General features: G+C 46.5%; 1 protein-coding gene across 3 annotated transcripts in view; it reads right to left on the bottom strand.

Moving 5' to 3' along the window:
- PXYLP1 (2-phosphoxylose phosphatase 1) overlaps positions 1 to 19,002 on the bottom strand; it is a 211,805-nt gene that overhangs the window by 16,344 nt on the left and 176,459 nt on the right. For all 3 annotated transcript variants that reach the window (XM_029616194.1, XM_029616195.1, XM_029616193.1), the window contains exon 5: positions 13,633 to 13,772. In XM_029616194.1, coding sequence (XP_029472054.1) covers positions 13,633 to 13,772 — 140 coding nt within the window. The remainder of the gene's footprint in view (positions 1 to 13,632; positions 13,773 to 19,002) is intronic.

The raw sequence follows: 19,002 nt of genomic DNA, 5'->3' as shown, positions 1-19,002 counted from the left end.
AAAAAAGGACAGCTCTTTGGGCCACTGGTCCTCAAGAAGAGTTGATGTGAAAAATGAAAGACTTAAAATCTACCAAAAAAAACCAAACCCAACTTGCCTAGACACTAAAGAGGGACTGAAGAGAGATAGAGAGAAGCACCTATGACTGAAAAATCAGCACCAGAGAAAAATGGACAGCTTTATCTTCCTCTGTGGAGTTGACTATCAACCTATCACTAGTTCTGGCAAGGAAGCAACTTAGAGGGGCCCTATACATGCTCCACTGACATGGTAATTCCCGTCCATGCTTTAGTAAAACATTTTTAAAAGTGTTCAGCTTGGGAAAAGCTCCAACCCAAGCTGCATTCTGCTTGATCTTGGAAAATGCCTCCTTCTATGTTTCTTGACTCTACTGCTTCCTCATTCATAAGTCTTATCGGTTTTATTAACCAATATATTTTATTGCATTAATTATTTAAGAATAAAAGATGAGCAAGTTTTATTAAAACCATATTCCCTGTTTTAAACATCTCCTTTCCCTGAGTCCCTTCTGTAGTTATTCATGCTCCAGAAGAAAAGACTGTAAAACAAAACGTGATAGATTCTAAAACTTGAGTAACACCAGTGAATTACTGTAGTGCGATTATGATGCTGTAAATTGCTATCACAACACAAACAGGAAAAACATGGCAAATTTATATATACATATTTTTTCAACATGTTAGATATCCCACCCCTATTATTCTCTCACCACCAAATCTCCAGAATTATTTTTCCTGTTTGATTAATAAAACATGTACAAATATACTGAGCACTACTTTATGCAGATAAGTTATTGCCTCATATTTTAAGGATGTAAGAATAGCTTGATTTTATGGTCTTCTGATCTTAAAAATGCATGAAGCAACATTATCTACCTTTACATAGCTATACACCTAAAATAATCTTTATTTTACTTTCAGACTGGTTCTAAACTGTAAAATGAATGGTCTTTAAGCATTATGGTATTCATTTAAAGCTGATTTATATCTAATATACAATTGGTAGCAGTTAAAAAAAACAATGATAATGCAGTAAAATTAAAAATATTATTCCATTCGTTATTAATGAAGAAAAGTATATATAATTTGAATGTGAGTGATCTTTATAAATGTTTAAAGTATCCATTATTTCACTTTTAGAGCCAGGAAAGAATATTTAGAAGTCAATTTTCAAAAAATGGTTGAGCCCCTAACTTAAACTGACTATACCTGGTTAAATCTCATTTGCTAAAACTTAGCCTGCTAGGATGGTCATGTTATTAGTGCTGTATCTCACAACTATCAAAAAAGTGACACCATAGCCCAATGAAACCTCCCGCTTTCCCTCTTAACTATGAAATTTCAAATAAGTGTTCCTGTGGCACCATGCCCCCTTCTGACTTTCAAATAAAAAAAAAAAAAAAGTAAGTATCCAGGGCTGGGGATCCTCTTCCCTTTCCTATTTGCTATTCCCAGGTGAGGATTCCCACCCTCTCTCCTGCTCAAAAAAGGCTAAAGTACTGATCAGGAATCCCTGGCCAGTATTTTAGCCTTTTTTGGAAGTGAGAGAGAAGAAGGAAGAGGGATACCCAGGTGGCAGCAGCTTTTGAGACAGCAGACAGGGAGGGGGGAAGAAACCTGAGCCACAGGGATTTTTTTTTTTTAAATTTTAAAAGTTCTAGTAGAAAGGATGACATCAGACCGCAGTGACACTTTTTTTTAAATTCACAGTTGGGAGTGAAGGAGGGTGCTTGCATCAGGCCACAGGTGCACTAATGTTTGGATTACTTACCTGGTAATCCCCTTTTCCTTAGTGTAGACAGATGGACTCAGAACAAATGGGGATAGTATCCGCGTGCTAGCAGTTGGAGACGGATCTGACGTCAGCACGGGGGTATATAGCCCCACAGGAAGCGCAGCGATTCAGTAATCTTCCTTGCAAAAGCTGTTATGGATGTGTGTACTGACGCTCAGTGAAAAGTAAAAAGGAGAAACAGGATCCCCCTGACCGATTGACAGTGGCTGGAGACCGCCAGCATTCACAACTGGAAGGCGTGGACCCGGATAGAGCGTACGCTCTCATGGAAAGAAAAGCCATGGCTTACCTGGAATCTGTGAACCCATGTACACAGGCAGCAGGGCGGGATGCTGAGTCCATCTGTCTACACTAAGGAAAAGGGGATTACCAGGTAAGTAATCCAAACATTTCCTGGCGTGTAGCCAGATGGACTCAGAACAAATGGGATGTACCAAAGCTTTACTCCCAGCCAGGGCGGGAGGCTGCCTGAGGACCATGTAGTACCGCCCTCGCAAAAGCAGAGTCCTCCCTGGCCTGTACATCCAGGCGGTAGAACCTGGAGAAGGTATGGAGGGAGGACCATGTCGCTGCTTTACAGATCTCTGCAGGTGATAGCATCCTGGACTCCGCCCAGGACGCTGCGAGCGCTCTGGTGGAATGGGCCTTAACCTGAAGAGGCGGAGCCTTCCCAGCCTCCACGTAGGCTGCTCTGACAACTTCCTTAATCCAGCGGGCAATGGTGGGCCGAGAGGCCGCTTCACCTTGCTTCTTCCCGCTGTGGAGGACAAACAGGTGGTCCGTCTTTCGCAGGTCTTGTGTCACGTCCAAATACCTGGGCAGCAATCTGCCGATGTCGAGATGGCGTAATAAACGGCCTTCTTCAGATTTCTTCAAACCTACCGTGGTAGGCAAGGATATAGTTTGGTTAAGATGAAACTGTGAAACCACTTTAGGGAGAAAGGAGGGAACCGTCCGAAGATGGATAGCCTCCGGAGTGATTCGTAGAAAGGGATCACGGCAGGACAGTGCCTGTAGCTCAGAGATGCAGCGTGCGGAACACACCGCCAGCAAGAACACCAACTTCAGGGTGAGAGACCGAAGAGACAAGCCCCGAAGGGGTTGGAAGGTGGATCCCGCGAGGAAATCCAAAACAAGATTAAGATTCCATAAGGGCACAGGCCACTTTAGTGGCGGGCGAATATGCTTGACACCCAGCAGGAAACGAGAGACATCTGGGTGTTTGGCGATGGTCTTGCCATCCCTCCTGGGACCATAGCAAGACAGTGCCGCTACCTGAACCTTGATGGAGAGACCCTTCTGAAGCCCATCCTGCAGAAAATCCAACACAATAGGTATGGTGGTGGCATGTGGATTGGTGTCGTGAGCGTCGCACCAGGCTTCAAACACTCTCCAGATCCGGATGTATGTGAGGGATGTGGAAAACTTGCGAGCTCGGAGGAGTGTATCAATCACGGGCCCCGAGTAACCACGTTTCTTCAGTCTAGCCCTCTCAAGGGCCAGACCGTAAGAGAGAATTGAGCTGGATCCCCGTGTAGAATGGGACCTTGATGTAGAAGGTCCCGGAGAGGAGGCAGGGGAAGGGGCTCCCCTGCCAGTAGTCTTCTCATGTCCGCGTACCAGGGTCTTCTTGGCCAGTCTGGTGCCATTAGAAGAACTAGGCCCCGGTGAGTCTGAATCTTGTGGATGAGGGCGCCCAGCAGAGGCCACGGAGGGAAGGCGTACAGGAGAGTCCCTGGAGGCCACGGCTGGACCAGGGCATCGATGCCGCGTGAGAACGGGTCGCGCCTGCGGCTGAAGTATCTGGGTACCTGAGCATTGGACTTGTCCGCCAGTAAATCCATGGCCGGAATCCCCCAATGATCGACAATCATCTGGAAAGCTGTGTGGGACAGCTGCCACTCTCCCGGATCCAGGCGTTCTCTGCTGAGGAAGTCTGCTGTGGTATTGTCCTTCCCGGCAATGTGGACGGCGGAGATGTCTTGCAGATTCGCCTCTGCCCAAACCATCAGTGGGGCGATCTCTAGAGAGACTTGTCGGCTTCTGGTTCCGCCCTGCCGGTTGATGTAGGCCACCGTGGTGGCGTTGTCGGACATCACTCTGACAGCTCTGTGCCTTAGTCGGTGAGCGAGTCGAAGGCAGGCCAAGCGGACTGCCCGGGCTTCTAGGCGATTGATGTTCCACGTTGACTCTTCTCTGTTCCATCGCCCTTGCGCGGTGAGCTCCTCGCCGTATGCTCCCCAGCCGCTTAGGCTGGCATCCGTGGTGAGCAAGGTCCACGTGGGCGAGGACATCGCCGACCCCCTGCTCAGGTGGGTGGACTGCAACCACCACCGCAGCTGGATCCGAACTCTGGCCGGTAGAGGAAGGTGCGTGGAATAGTCCCGTCGACGGGGGCTCCAGCGAGAAAGCAGGGAATGCTGTAGAGGTCTCATATGAGCCCGCGCCCAAGGCACCACTTCCAGGGTGGATGCCATGAGACCCAGAACCTGCAGATAATCCCAGGCTAGGGGCCGACTGACCCTCATCAGATACTGGATATGTTGCTGAAGTTTCAACTGTCTCTTGGTCGTAAGACTGACCGTGTCCGCCCGGGTGTCGAAGAGCACCCCCAGATACTCTATTGACTGGGAAGGCAATAGGCAGCTCTTGCTGAGGTTGATGACCCAGCCCAAGCTTTCCAGAAGGGCAATCACTCTGTCGGTTGTCCGCAGGCTCTCCTCTCGAGATTTCGCCCTGATCAGCCAGTCGTCTAGGTAGGGATGGACCAGAATCCCTTCTCGCCTGAGGGCCGCAGCCACCACTACTACCACTTTGGTGAAAGTCCGTGGGGACGTGGCCAACCCGAAGGGTAGAGCCCGAAATTGGAAGTGGCGGCCCAGAACCTTGAAGCGCAGGTAGCGCTGATGATCTGGATGGATCGGAATATGCAGATATGCCTCTGACAGGTCTAAGGCCGTGAGGAATTCCCCGGGCTGGACTGCGGCTTTGACGGAGCGCAGAGTTTCCATACGAAACCTCGGTACCCGTAAGTAGCGATTGACCGACTTGAGGTCCAGTACAGGCCGAAAAGTGCCCCCTTTCTTGGGTACCATGAAATAAATGGAATAGTGTCCAGAATTCACTTCCCAGGCAGGTACTGGGAGGATGGCGTTTAAGGACAGGAGCCTCGCCAGGGTAGCTTCTAATGCTGCCTCCTTGTGCCGGGGACATGAAGATTCCACAAACCTGTCCGGAGGAAGAAGGCGAAAATCCAGATAATATCCTTCCCGGATAACGGCGAGGACCCACTGATCCGACGTAATCTCGACCCATCTGGGGTAGAAGAGGGTCAACCTGCACCCTATGGCTTCGTTCCCCAGATGAATGGGCAAATTCTCATTGTGGTGCGCGACCGGGGCCCGAGCCCGGGCCCGCCCCCCGCTTGCGCTGCTTGGTCCGAAAGGATAGATTCCTGGCCGGAGGACGAGTCGCCTGATAGCGCCCCCTATATGGAACAAAGCGCTGGGAACTCCTGCCCCTGTAGGGCCGTGGAAAGGAGCGCTGTCCCCTTCTGGATCGGTCTTCCGGAAGTCTAGGCACAGGAGAGGCACCCCAGGCAGTGGCTAGCTTATCAAGGTCACTGCCAAACAGAAACGAGCCCTGAAAGGGTAACCTGGTGAGACGAGACTTTGAAGGCGCATCAGCTGACCATGGCCGGATCCAGAGCTGCCTCCTGGCGGCTACGGAGGATGAAATCCCCTTAGCAGTAGTGCGAACCAAATCCGATGCGGCATCGGTGAGGAAGGAAAGAGCGGACTCCATGTCGGCCGCTGGAGCGTTGTTCCTGGCCCGAGACAAGCAGGCACGTGTCACCACAGTGCAGCAGGCCGCAATCCGCAAAGAAAGAGCCGCCACCTCAAACGTTTGCTTCAGAATGGTGTCCATTCGTCTGTCATGGGGCTCCCTAAGGGCTGTCCCCCCTTCCACTGGAATTGTAGTGCGCTTGACCACAGCGCTAATTAAGGCGCCCACCTGAGGACATGCCAACAGGTCCTGGAGAGCCGGAGCCAACGGGTACATACCTTTCAGGGCCCGGCTCCCTTTGAAGGAAGCTGCCGGCGCCGCCCATTCCAATTCTATGAGTTGCTGAGCCGCCTGCAAGAAAGTAAAATGGCGGGCTGTAGGACGAAGACCTTCCAGCAGAGGGTTCTGCGCCGAAGGAACCGAAGCGCTGGGACCAGTGATATCCACCTCCGCCAGACACTGAGTCATGAGGTCCGAGAGGTCCTCCTTAGGGAAGAACCGCCTCATGGTTCTATAAGGTTCAATCCCCGGGAGGAGGTCCCCCTCGTCCGGGAGGTCGGACTCGTCCGGCGAAAACTCCTGGTCCGATTGATCCGGACTGTCCAGTGGCGGGAGGTCCCGCTCCCGATAAGGCTGTGAGGGTCCAGGTACAGGATCCCTAGGCGCAGCCACCGTAACAGCGGTCACAGGAGGCGCCGCAGATGCAGCCACCGCAGGAACCGCAGAAACAACAGGAACCACAGGGGCGGCCGGATCAGAAGGGCCTGGACGGGAAGCCGTCTGCATTTGGACAAAGGCATGAATACCCTTAAAGAGATCCACCCAGGAAATGGAAGTAGCCTCCAATCACCGGGGTACAAGGGCCCCCGGGATGCCGGATTGGTCAAGACTTCCTCCCAAATCCGGGGTAGCCCCAGGGGAACTGTCAGGAAACTGTGGCTGAGACTGGTCCAGGCCAGAGGGTCCCCCTGCTGCCTCACATTGGACACATAGTGCATCAGGCTCAGTACTGCGCGTGGCTCTAAGGTGGCATACCGAGCAGAGGCCAAGGGCTGAAATGCCGGAGACAAGCGGCTGTGCCGCCGAGGACGTGGCTGCGTGCTGATCCATACCAAAGAAAAGAAGCGCGCACAATAGTAAGAATATGCGGCAGTAATATGCGCTTAATACAACAGACGCACAAGCCTAGCAATATGCGGCAGCAATAGGCGCGGAAAACAGCAGGCGCACAATAGTAAGAGTATGCGGCAATAATAGGCGCTCAATACCACAGGCGCACAAGCCTAATAATATGCGGCAGCAATAGGTTCTTAATACGGCAAGCGCACAATGGCAAGAATATGCGGCAGAAATAGGCGCGTAAGAGAACCAGCGCACAACAGTAATAATATGCGGCAGCAATAGGCGCTGAATACACCAAGCGCACAGTGGTGATAATATGCGGCAGCAATAGGCGCTGAATACACCAAGTGCACAGTGGCTATAATATGTGGCAGCAATAAGCGCGTAATATACCAGGCGCACAGTGGCAATAACATGCGGCAGCAATAAGCGCGTAATATACCAGGCGCACAGTGGCAATAACATGCGACAGCAATAAGCGCATAATATATATCAGGCGCACAGTGGCAATAACATGCGGCAGCAATAAGTGCTCAATATACCAGGCGCACAGTGGCAATAATATGCGGCAGCAATAAGCGCGTAATATACCAGGCGCACAGTGGCAATAATATGCGGCAGCAATAAGTGCTCAATATACCAGGCGCACAGTGGCAATAATATGCGGCAGCAATAAGCGCGTAATATACCAGGCGCCCAGCGGTAATAAGCATTGAAGAAGGAGCTTACAATAGTATGCGGCAAACATTCACAGTGGCAGCCAATACGCGCAAACAATACCATAGGCGCACAAGAAGGAAGAAGCCACGCCGCCGATCCTCGAGACTTCGGAGACCTGTGCGCAGAGATGTACGCCTTACCCGCGTTCCGGTGCTTCCAGGCTGGAACCCAGGCGGTCTCCGGCAGCGGGGGGAAGGGCCGGTACCTCTCACCGCCGCGAAGGGAGGAACTGCACCCGCTACCTCGTCCACGCCGGGACCGAGGGCCTCGGCGCCACCCCGAGTCTCCCCCGGGAGGCAATGTCCCTGCCGCGGTTCGGCCGGACCGAGGACTTTCCCACTGGGGGGCCGCGGTAGGCGCCCCGGGAAGCTCAACTCGGGGGCGAGCTGGAAACGTCCCCGAAGGAGCGCGGGGCAAAATACTCGATAGTAGAGACAAAAATCTAGAAAAGAAAGCAAAAAAGAGAAAAATTAAAGTAGTCTTGGAAAGCATGCTGAACCAGCGTGTAGGCACTCCAAACTGCTTTGGAAACGGAAATTACTGAATCGCTGCGCTTCCTGTGGGGCTATATACCCCCGTGCTGACGTCAGATCCGTCTCCAACTGCTAGCACGCGGATACTATCCCCATTTGTTCTGAGTCCATCTGGCTACACGCCAGGAAAGATGTGAGTTTACTGACAACTCCCTCATTCTACCTTAAGAAGTCCGGTTCAGGTATCTAATCCAGTCCTCCTTAGGCAGAATGCCGCAAGGGATTCTGAGTGAAGGGAGGTTCCCTTCACCCTACCATAAGAACCCAGGCCTAGAGAGCTAGAGGAGGCCTCAGGGGCAGTTGATAGGACCTCACAGGATAACTATATGCTGTATGTCTACCTAATATGTGTGCCTGATGCAAGGTGAGCTTTACTTTGATTTATGCACTTGTGACTCACTGTAAATAAATAATTGCACCCGAACCACAAGTTAGTCAAGTCTTGTGGTATTCCTGAAACTGTTCTTGCAGTCGCAGCCATCCCAAATATGCTACATGTGATGTCAGTTCGGGAAATTTTTTTGCTTAAGCGGGAAGCGCAAGTAAAAACCCATAGCCTCCAAAAAGAATAAAAAATCCCTGCTTGCAGAGTTTTATTTCTTGGGGCCTTCTGACTTTGGTTTCTATTACAGCAGGCCAAGGGAGCTATCCCCACCTGGGCAGTCAGGGGTCCAGATAAGTTAGGGCTGGACTGGCCAGCAGGTGTTTTTGTTTTCTCTGCCTCGTGTGAGTTATCCTTTTGGGAGCTGACTCAAAGGGAGATAAAATAGAGCAAGAAATACAGCTACAAAATGCTGTACAAACACAAATAGATAAATAGCAGCGGCTACAAGACTAATTAAAGCAACAAGGCACAATCTTAAGTCAGTTAGCTGAGGTCCTGCAATTGGCTATGTCCAGAATACCTCAGGCACCTTTACCTTTGCATATCCTGTTTAAGATGAAGGGAGAGGACGACCTGGAGGACTTTCTAAAGATCTCTGAACAGACTGCCGACCTGTCAGCCTGGCCAGAGGCCAGCTGAACAACTTACTTGGCTAAATTGCTCACAGGCAAAAGTCAAGTGGTGTTCCAGGCCGCTAATCCAGATGGAAGGGCTTCCTATGAGGACGTCTAGGCCGCTATACTACAGAGAGCGGGGCACTCCCCAGAATACTATTGGCAGCAGTTCCAACGGGCGGCCTCTACAGCCCAGGGAGAGCCCCAGAATGATGACATGTGGGAACACATTTGGAAGCACAAGTTATCAAAACTCCAAAGCTGCAATTTTGTGAATGTCCTGCATGTACAACTTAAGGACTTTATAATCCAGGTAGAACTGGAGGAAGCTTCTACCCAGGCCTTGGTGGATTCTGGCTATAGCAAAACGCTCATTCGCCTGGACTTACTGGGTCAAGGACAAATCAACTATAAAAGGAGACATTAACGTGTATACATAGAGACAAACAAAAGTGTTCAACCTCCCACATCCTCTTGATGATGGCCGCAGGACAAGCCATTTTAGAAGTCGATGTCCCTAAACTTCCATACCTAGTAATCCTGAGTTGAGATTATGCCCATTTTGTATCCATATGGAGACAACTAGTGGGTAGTGGGGGCAGTTCGATCATTGGGGGAGTGTACCCTGGGCATGTCTGGAAGCTTGACCCAACAAGATCAAGCTGAGGGGAAGGGGAAGAGACTGAGTGTACTGACAACTCCCACATTCTACCTTAAGGAGCCCAGTTCAGGTATCTAATCCAGTCCTCCTTAACGCAGAATGCCGCAAGGGAATCTGGGTGAATGGAGGTTCCCTTCACCCTACCATAAGAACCCAGGCCTAGAGGAGGCCTCAGGGGGAGCTGGAACGACCTCACTGGATATCTGTATGCTGTATGTGTGCTTGATGCAGGGTGAGCTTTACTTTGATTTATGCACTTGTGATGCACCATAAATAATTGCACCCGAACCAAGTTAGTCCAATCTTGTGGTATTCCTGAAACAGTTCCTGCGGCTGCAGCTGGCTTGAATATGCTACATGCACTTTTAAAAAAAATATCACAAGTGGGAAGGAAGAGACCATTGAGATGGTTAGCCAGCTGCCACGCCCATGTTATAAAATCCAGGCTCGGCGCGCGCAAGGGGGTGCACACATGTGCACCTTGTGCGCGCCCAGGGGGCGGATTGAGGGAAAATAGTGGCCTGGGGGATTTTTCTCCATACTGGCCCATGGGTACCCAATTACATATACAATATAATTTACATATATATGTACACACCCCTATATTTCGGCATGGTCCTCCTGTATCAACACAGTACTATTTGCCAACACTCAAAGAATAACAACCCCCACCTATGAAAAAGAATACCACAAATATTACACCAGAATCTAAAATATCAATACACCTCCTATCAGGAAAACTGAACAGGCCAAGCTACTACACAGATCCCTACAGAGAAACCACATGCTAAAAGAATGCTTCATCTCAGTCTTTGCATGCAGAACACAAACTCTCACCAAATACAGAATACAAAATGAAGGAGCACAAATGACAAAAACTGAAATGGAAACTCCAAGAAGCCAGACTCCATGTATTAACAATAGAAAAATAGAACCACCATTCCTCATAAAACAAATAAAATCAAGAAACAAAGCATCAGTTATAATAGTAAAACCATAATAAAAGAATATTTTAAAACTACTGATAAATAGAATTCATATTAATTAAAATCATATACATTTTTTACAATATCCCAAACACTAATAAAATATTTCAAAACAGCACATATATCAAATAACATTCAATAATTAAAACTAGTAAGGATTTTAAAAAGCCCCTGCTGTCCCCTTCTGTGGGAGCTCTTGATTTCCAGTCACCCTCATATTGTCGAGGATTAGGAGGTTATCCTCTCTCTCTCACACATACTCACATGTACATTCTCTCTCACACATACACTGTCACATACATACACATTCATGCTCTTATATCCACCATAACCTCTCGCTCTCACTGACAGGCTCTAAGACACTCTCTCCCCCTCCACACACACAAACTCTTACTCCCTTGAATTTTCTCATACACACTCATGCTCTCACACTCACTGGCTCACACACACACACACACCCACCCAGGCAGGCTCCCATTCATTTTCACACCACTCCCTCCCCATCCCCCAGGCATGCACACATTCATTTTCATACACACAGACACCCCAGGCAGGCACCCATGCATTCGCACACATACACTCCCAAGCAGATTCCCATTCATATACATGCACACACTAAAGGCAGATCCCCCTCTCTTTTGCCAGCAACCTCAGAACCTCTCTCATTCCTCTGCTGCCACTGTCACTGCTGCCACATGACTATTGGGGAGGTGCCGATTGCTGCTACCGACACTGAAGCCCATCCTGCTGCCTCCTCTGTGCAGGCCCCGTGGGCTTCCACTTTCTCAATGCTGATCTCGTACATTGTGAGATCCACATAGAAAAAGTGCTACTGTTGCACATTCCCAAAGATTACATGTGCCAATCACTAAAAGGTAAATTATTTTTTTATTTTACCTTTGCTGGCTGATCTTAGTTTTCTAATCGGTTGGTCACAGGCTTTTTTCCCCACCTTCCCTTTCTTATTTTTTTTCCAATTCCTTTTATATTATCTTTTTTTTCTCTCCATCTTCTTCCCTCAAACACACAGTAAGGTTCTCATTCTCACATGCATTTCTCTCACACACACAGGCTCTCACTGTCACATGCTTTCTCTCATGCAATCATTCATACACACAGGCTCTCACTGTCACATGTTGTCTGACTCACACACACACAGGCTCTCTCACTCCCACATGCTGTCTTGCTCAAGCACAGGCTCTCACTATCACATGCTGCCTCTCTCACACACACAGGCTCTCACTGTCACATGCTGTCACACACACACACAGAGGCTCTCACATGCTGTCTCACACACACACAGGCTCTCACATGCTGTCTCTCACACACACAGGCTCTCTCTCACTCCCACATGCTATCTTGCTCAAGCACAGGCTCTCACTGTCACATGCTGTCTCTCTCACACACATAGAGGCTCTTACATGCTGTCTCTGCAAACATTCAGGTCCTCACTCCCACACAAAGTCTCTCAACTCATCTCATGCACGCACACATACACACTCTACAGACCCTCAGCCTCTCTCTCACCTCTGGGCCTCTTCTTTGCGGATCGCCGCAGGATGGGCTCTGCAGCGGCCCTGTTACCGGGCCTCTTCCTCTTCTCGGGCTGCTGAGATGATTCACGGCGGCCAGTAAGCGCAAGTGCTGCTCCTCTTCTACACACGCTGATGCTTCTCCTCCTTCCTGCCCATGTGGCTCCGGCAACGTTTACTTCTGGGACCGCGCGGGCAGGAAGGAGGAGCAGCATCAGCGCGTTTAAACGCGATCTTTTTCTTCGGGCCGTGATGACGTGAGCTCCACCACGGCCATGTGTGTCCGCATGAGTCTCCCTGCGCCCGGGGGCATTGGCTCCCCTCGGGATACCACTGCTCACGGCGCCCCCTAATACTTTGGCTGGAAGCCTGGAAACTTTATAATTAAAAAAAAAAAAAAAAAATCACGTGACAGGAGTGATCGGCCCACCGGGGGAAGCCCGATCCCCCGATAGGTCAATCCGCCCCTGTGCGTGCCGAGCCTGAGGGGAGCCCTGATGGCTGTCCCCGTTCCCTCCAAGGCCGCTCTGAAATCGGAGCGGCCTTGGAGGGAACTTTCTTTCCGGGTACCCCACCCCCCCACCTTCCCCTATCTAACCCACCCCCCAGCCCTACCTAAATCCCCCCCCTACCTTATTTTATTTCTTACGCCTGCCAGCAGCAGGCATATCTTGCGTGCGCCAGCAGCCTGCCGGCGCTCGAAACCCCGACACAGCCAGAACGGAGGAGGGCTCGGGACACGCCCCCTGGACCGCCCCTGACTGCCGTCACGCCCCTGGATCGCCCACTTTCGAAAACCCCGGGACTTGCGCGTGCTGCCGAGCCTATGCAAAATAGGCTCGGCACGCGCAGAGGCATAATTTCTCAGGTTACGTGCATATGTCACACACTTAGCCTTTGAAAATCTGCCCCTTAGGTTCAAATGTAGATGGTTAGCCAGTCAAATTTCAAATGCTTTCATCCAGCTGGCACAGAAATTTCTTAGTACAATTGGCCCTTGTTTTTTAGGCCCTCTTAACATGAGTAAGGGACATCAGTACAAAATGAAGGTGAAGAACCTTCAATATAGAATTGAAAGGTATATTGAAGGTGAAGAACCTTCAACATAGAATTGAAAATTAAACAAGTTGCAGATGTACTTCCAGCTGATTTTTATTTCCATATATCCAAATGAACTAACATACGAACCACATTACTTTATTTCAGAAGTCCTTCGAAACAGTCCACAACATAGTAACTTTATTTATAAGTTTATCCCATTCTTTGCCTAAAGTAAATGTTCTACAAATTAATTCTCAGCAAAGTATATTATACTACTGAAGTACTGTTATATAATCAATAAAACCTTATGATTATTCTCCTCCAAGATTTCAATCTCGCCATCAAATTATTAACTTTCAATATTGCTGCTGAGGAATACAGAGTTATTTTTCTGGAACATGGAAAAATTTGAAATGAAATACTGTAAAATACTATACCTGTTTGTGTAAGTTCTCCCATTTCACACCAGGAATGACTAGGATAACGTGGAAGGCTGCTTAAGGTACCATCCATTTGAGCTTCTGATCCCTTCAACATATGACTGATAAAATCTGCCAGTTGAGGATGGGAAGGTTTTCTAGACAGAAAAGGAAATACTTTAAATTATACACTTTCCAGGAGTTGAAGATGTCATATGATCTTTCCCATTCTGAATTTTATGCATATTTGCAGGTCCAGCATTATGTTGAATCCTTACATTTTAAAAATTTTTCTAATGCCTACTCCAGTCATTTTAAGACCTTGCTTTTAAGTCCTTCTTTAGGACCTATCCCATGCTCTCAGTTTGCAATAGCACTAAAGGTGCACTCAATTTCTCAACATTTTCTGATGATTGTTAAAAGATGGGCTAAATACCACTTTTTACAAATTTCTGTGGAAGATATTCGGCAGTACTTCATGTCCGTGCCTAAGGCTTCCGAGAACTCCAGTATACGAGAACTTCTTTTTAAATTTGTTTGGCAATTTTATTATGCAAAAACCACCGCCTATCAGATGAAATTATGTCAATCTCCAACTTGCATCAAATGTGGAATCTCTGAAGGGGATTATATCCATTCTTTCTGGGAGTGCCCAATCATTCACTCTTTTTGGTCCCAAATATGTTATCTATGCTCCGCACTATATGGTCGTTCTATACCGGAGGATCCTAGAGTGTGGTTATTTGGCTGTTATCCTGATGTAAAGGAGAGATCTTGGGGGGCTCAAAAGCAGTTCTTAGATAAAGCTGTGGCAATGGCGAAACAGACCATATTGGCTATTTGGCTTGTAGCAGACGCCCCTACACTTCAACATTGGACAAATAAGATGTTACGACTGGCAACACATGATTTTATGACAGCCAGACAAGCTACAGGGGCACAGCGGGCCGCGATCAAAGCAGTGTGGGAGCCGTTCCTACAGTCTCAACCGCAGAAAGTTCAGGAGACTCTACACATCATATACCCACTGTTAACCAGTCTTCCTGGGGGGACTTGAGTCCGGATCAACTATCGAGTCAAGACCAATTGTTGAAAGAAGACCAGTTGCTGACATGAAGCTGTTCTCTTTAGTTTGTGAACTTTATACATTATCCTTATTTTTATAATTTATATTCTCTTTGCTAAGCTCCAGATGAACGGGAGGGGAGGGGGGAGGGGAAGCATTTCAGGGAGGGAAATGTTAAGCCATATCTAGGTGCCACTGGGTAGTAACTGCTAATAAGTTACTGCACATCAGTAGAGCAATGTAGTTTTTGATATGTTCTGTTTTATTGTACATTTATTCAAAATATTATTGGACCAGTAGCATACTGGTATGTGTTGCATATTCTGTATTTGGCATTTTAAAACTTAATAAAAAGAATTAAAATTAAAAAATATATATAGTAAAATAAAAGTCTAATTATAGCGTCTATTAAGAACATTAAAAATACACCAACCTGATATATCATATTATTAATCATAAGAAATAAATTGAATGCAAGATCCCCTGTATTTATCCCATGCTTTCTTAAATTCAGATACTGTTTTTGTCCACCACTTTCACAGGGAGGCTGTTTCATGTATCCGCAACTCCCTCTTTAAAGAAATATTTCCTAAGATTACTCCTGAGTATATCCCCTTTCACTCTCATTCCATGATCCCTTGGTTCTACAGCCTCCTTTCCACTGAAAGAGGCTAGCCTCCTATGCATGGAAACCTTTGAAATATTTAAATGTGTTTTTCATATCTCCTTTATCTCGCCTTCCCTCTAGGATACACCTGTTTAGATCTTTAAATCTATGTTCACAGAACAAAGACCACTGATCATTTTCGTAGCCATCTTTGGGCCCGACTCAAACCAACTTATATCCTTTTGAAGGTGCAATCTCCAGAACTGTATACAGTATTACAAATGAGGTCTCATCAGGGACTTATACAGGGGCAATATCACCTCCCTTTTTCTGCTAATTCCTTTCCCTATGCAGCCAAGCATCTTTCTGGCTTTTGCCATTGCTTTATCCACCTATCTGGCCACCTTAAGATTTTCAGATACAATCAACCAGAATCCACTCTTTTTGTGCTTAGAAAAATTTCACCTCCAATACTGTACTCTCCCTTGAGTTTTTGCTCCTAAATTACTCTGTAGTTTTTAGCTTTAAATCTTAGCTGCCAATCTCTAGATCATTCCTTGAGCTTTGCTAGATCCCTCTGAATGTTTTCTACAAATTCCTTTCTGTCTACCCTGTTGCAGATTTCTGTATCATTGGCAAAAATACAAACATTTCCTGACAATCCTTCCGCTATATTGGTCTCGAAAATGTTGAAAAGAACTAGTCCCAGGACTGATTCCTGAGACACACCACCCTCTTCTGAGTAAACTCCATTTACCACTACACTTTGTTGCCTCCCATTCAGCCAGTTTCTAACCCAGTCAGTCACTCTAGGTTCCATACCAAGGGCGCAATATATTTATAAATCTCCTGTGTGGAACTGTGTTAAAGACCTTACTGAAATCCAAATACACTAAGTCTAGCGTGCTCTCTTGATCCAACTCTCTGGTCAACCAATCAGACAAATTGATTAGATTTGTCTGACAAGATTTAACTCTACTAAAACCATGCTACATTGGATCATGCAATCTATTGCATTCCAGAAACTACACTGTCCTCTGTTTCAGCAGCAATTCCATTAATTTGTTCACCACAAAGGTCAGACGAACTGACTTATAATTCTCATCCTCCTCCTTACTTCCACTTTTATGAACAGGAGGCACATTTGCACCTGTCCAGTCCTCTGGAACTACTCCTGACTCTAAGGTAGCATTGAAAAGGTCAGCCAGTGGAGCCTCCAGGACTTCTCTAAGTTCCCTCAATACCCTAAGATGTATCCTATCTAGCCCCATCACATTATCTACTTTAAATTTAGTTAGCACCTCACACACTGTTCTGAAAATCATTTGAGATTTATCTCACTGCCAATCTTAGTTGTGTTTATTTTATGGGGTTCTGCTCCAGGCCCTTCCACAGTAAACACTGAATAAAAATATTTGTTAAGCAATTTTTCTTTTTCTTTATCAGCTTCTAGATATTCCTCCCCTTCACCTCTGAGTCTCACAATACCACTTTTCTACTTTCTTCTATCAGTAACATATCCAAAAAAAGTAATCTCCCTGTTTTACCTTATTTGCTATTTTTTCTTCCATTTGAATTTCTGCATTGCTGAATACTTTCCCAGCTTCTCTTAGCTTTTCCAGATATTGTTGCCTTCCACTTTCTGTGATCTCTTGTAGTTTATGAATGCTAACCTTTTCTCCTTTACTTTTTCAGCTACTTCTTTAGAAACCCATAGTCACCTTTTTCCTCTTTTCTTTATTTTCCTAACAAAATGTTTAGTTGCCCTTATTTTCTTTTAAGTTTTTCCCAATGCATTTCTACTTCCTCTAGATTTTTCCATCCAGCTAACAACTCTTTGAGGTACTCCCCCATTTTAACAAAATTAGTGTTCCTGAAGTCTAGGACCCTTGCTTTTGAATGAATCTTCATTTCTTGTTCTCTAATACTGAACCACACCATCCATATAGATGGATATAGATGGCTATAATTACATCATCAGAGATACTGTCCCCATTGGTAAACACTCCTTTTTGTGTGGGTTATAACTTATGGTTTGATCATGGCACTGCTCTGTTTACCAGTAGTTTTGAAAACGGTGGGTCAGAATGACCTTAGAGATCCAGTAGTGGAAATAACTGCCTTAAGACTCACTTCTCCTGTCTGACCTGGCCCCAGATGCACTATAGTTCTCAAAGCAGTGGATGCAACAGAGCTTCCTGTAGCTTTTGTAATAATCGGCATGTTTATTTAACATTTTTTTATCCCACACCCTCCAATTTTTGTGGCGGGTTATAAAGTCACTAACATAAAAACAAATTATCAGATATATATTCCGTATAAAAACAAATGGCAACATTAAGACTTAGTAAGACAATGATCTTATATTACAATCTGATTATTACATTTGAAACCATGGCTGTGTTTCACTGCTTAGATTCTGGCCTTATCCATAGAAGATAGTTTAGGAAAGAAATGTGAGCCTATGATTCCATATGGCGACTGCCTGATTTGAGGAGGAATTTGGGAAGGTGTTAAAGAGAAAATAATTGTGATAAGATGCATTTTCAAAGCTGTTTTGAAATATCTTTTGTTTGTTAGGAGTCGTATGTATGGAGGGAGGGAGGTTCCAGAGTGTAGGGATAGTCAGTGAAAATGCTTTTTCATGGGTTGATGACAACCTCACGCTTCGCATGGGGGGAATTTCCAATAAAGATTGGGAAGATAATCTAAGTTTTCTAGATGATACATAGAATGTAAGAGGTCTGTTGACCCAGTTGCAGAAATAGGCGAATTGTTCCCACTCCAAAGAATTCACCATTAAGGTGCTCTTGCCATCATAGTTGATATATCTGACGTTGCATCATGCTGATGTGAACCTGCAGTTAGAAGCAGAGGCCAATCACTCTGACTTAGTGAGCGACCTCATCTTCCACTCAGGGGCCACTTCAATGCTCAACCTAGTAGCAGAAATACCAGTGCAACTTCCCCAGTCTCCTGAAAGACAAACTGATTCAAAGACTTAGTTTTTGGGTACTTGCCAGGTTCTTATGGCCTGGATTGGCCACTGTTGGAAACAGGATTCTGGGCTTGATGCACCCTTGGCCTGACCCCAGTATGGCATGTTCTTATCATCTGCCAACCAATTCCAGAGCTTAATTGTACACGGAGTGAAACATTTTCTCCGATTTGTTTTAAATGTGCTACTTGCTAATTTCAAGGAGTGCCCCCTAGTCTTTCTATTATCTAAAAGAGTACACAACCAATTCACATTTACCCATTCTAGTCTTCTCATGATTTTGTAGACCTCCATCATTTCCCCCCTCAGTCGTCTCTTCTCCAAGCTGAACAGCCCTAACCTCTTTAGCCTTTCCTCACAGGGGAGACATTCCATTCCCTGTATCATTTTGGTTGCCATTCTCTGTACCTTCTCCAGTGCATCTATATATTTTTGAGATGTGGCGACCAGAATCAAATACAGTACTCAAGATGCAGTCTCACCATGGAGCGATACAGAGGATTGTGACATTCTCCGTTTATTCAACATTCCCTTCCTAATAATTCTGTTTGCTTTTTTGACCACCACAGAACACTGAGCTGATGATTTCAATGTTTTGTCCAATATGATGCCTAGATCTATTTCCTGGGTGGTGACTCTTAACATGAAACTTAACATTGTGTAACTAAAGCATGTGTTATTTTTTACTTTATGCATCACCATGCACTTGTCCACACT

This window comes from Rhinatrema bivittatum, chromosome 9 (genome assembly GCF_901001135.1).
Source record: "Rhinatrema bivittatum chromosome 9, aRhiBiv1.1, whole genome shotgun sequence".
Classification (NCBI taxonomy): domain Eukaryota; kingdom Metazoa; phylum Chordata; class Amphibia; order Gymnophiona; family Rhinatrematidae; genus Rhinatrema; species Rhinatrema bivittatum.
This window is presented reverse-complemented; position numbering and strand designations above follow the sequence as displayed.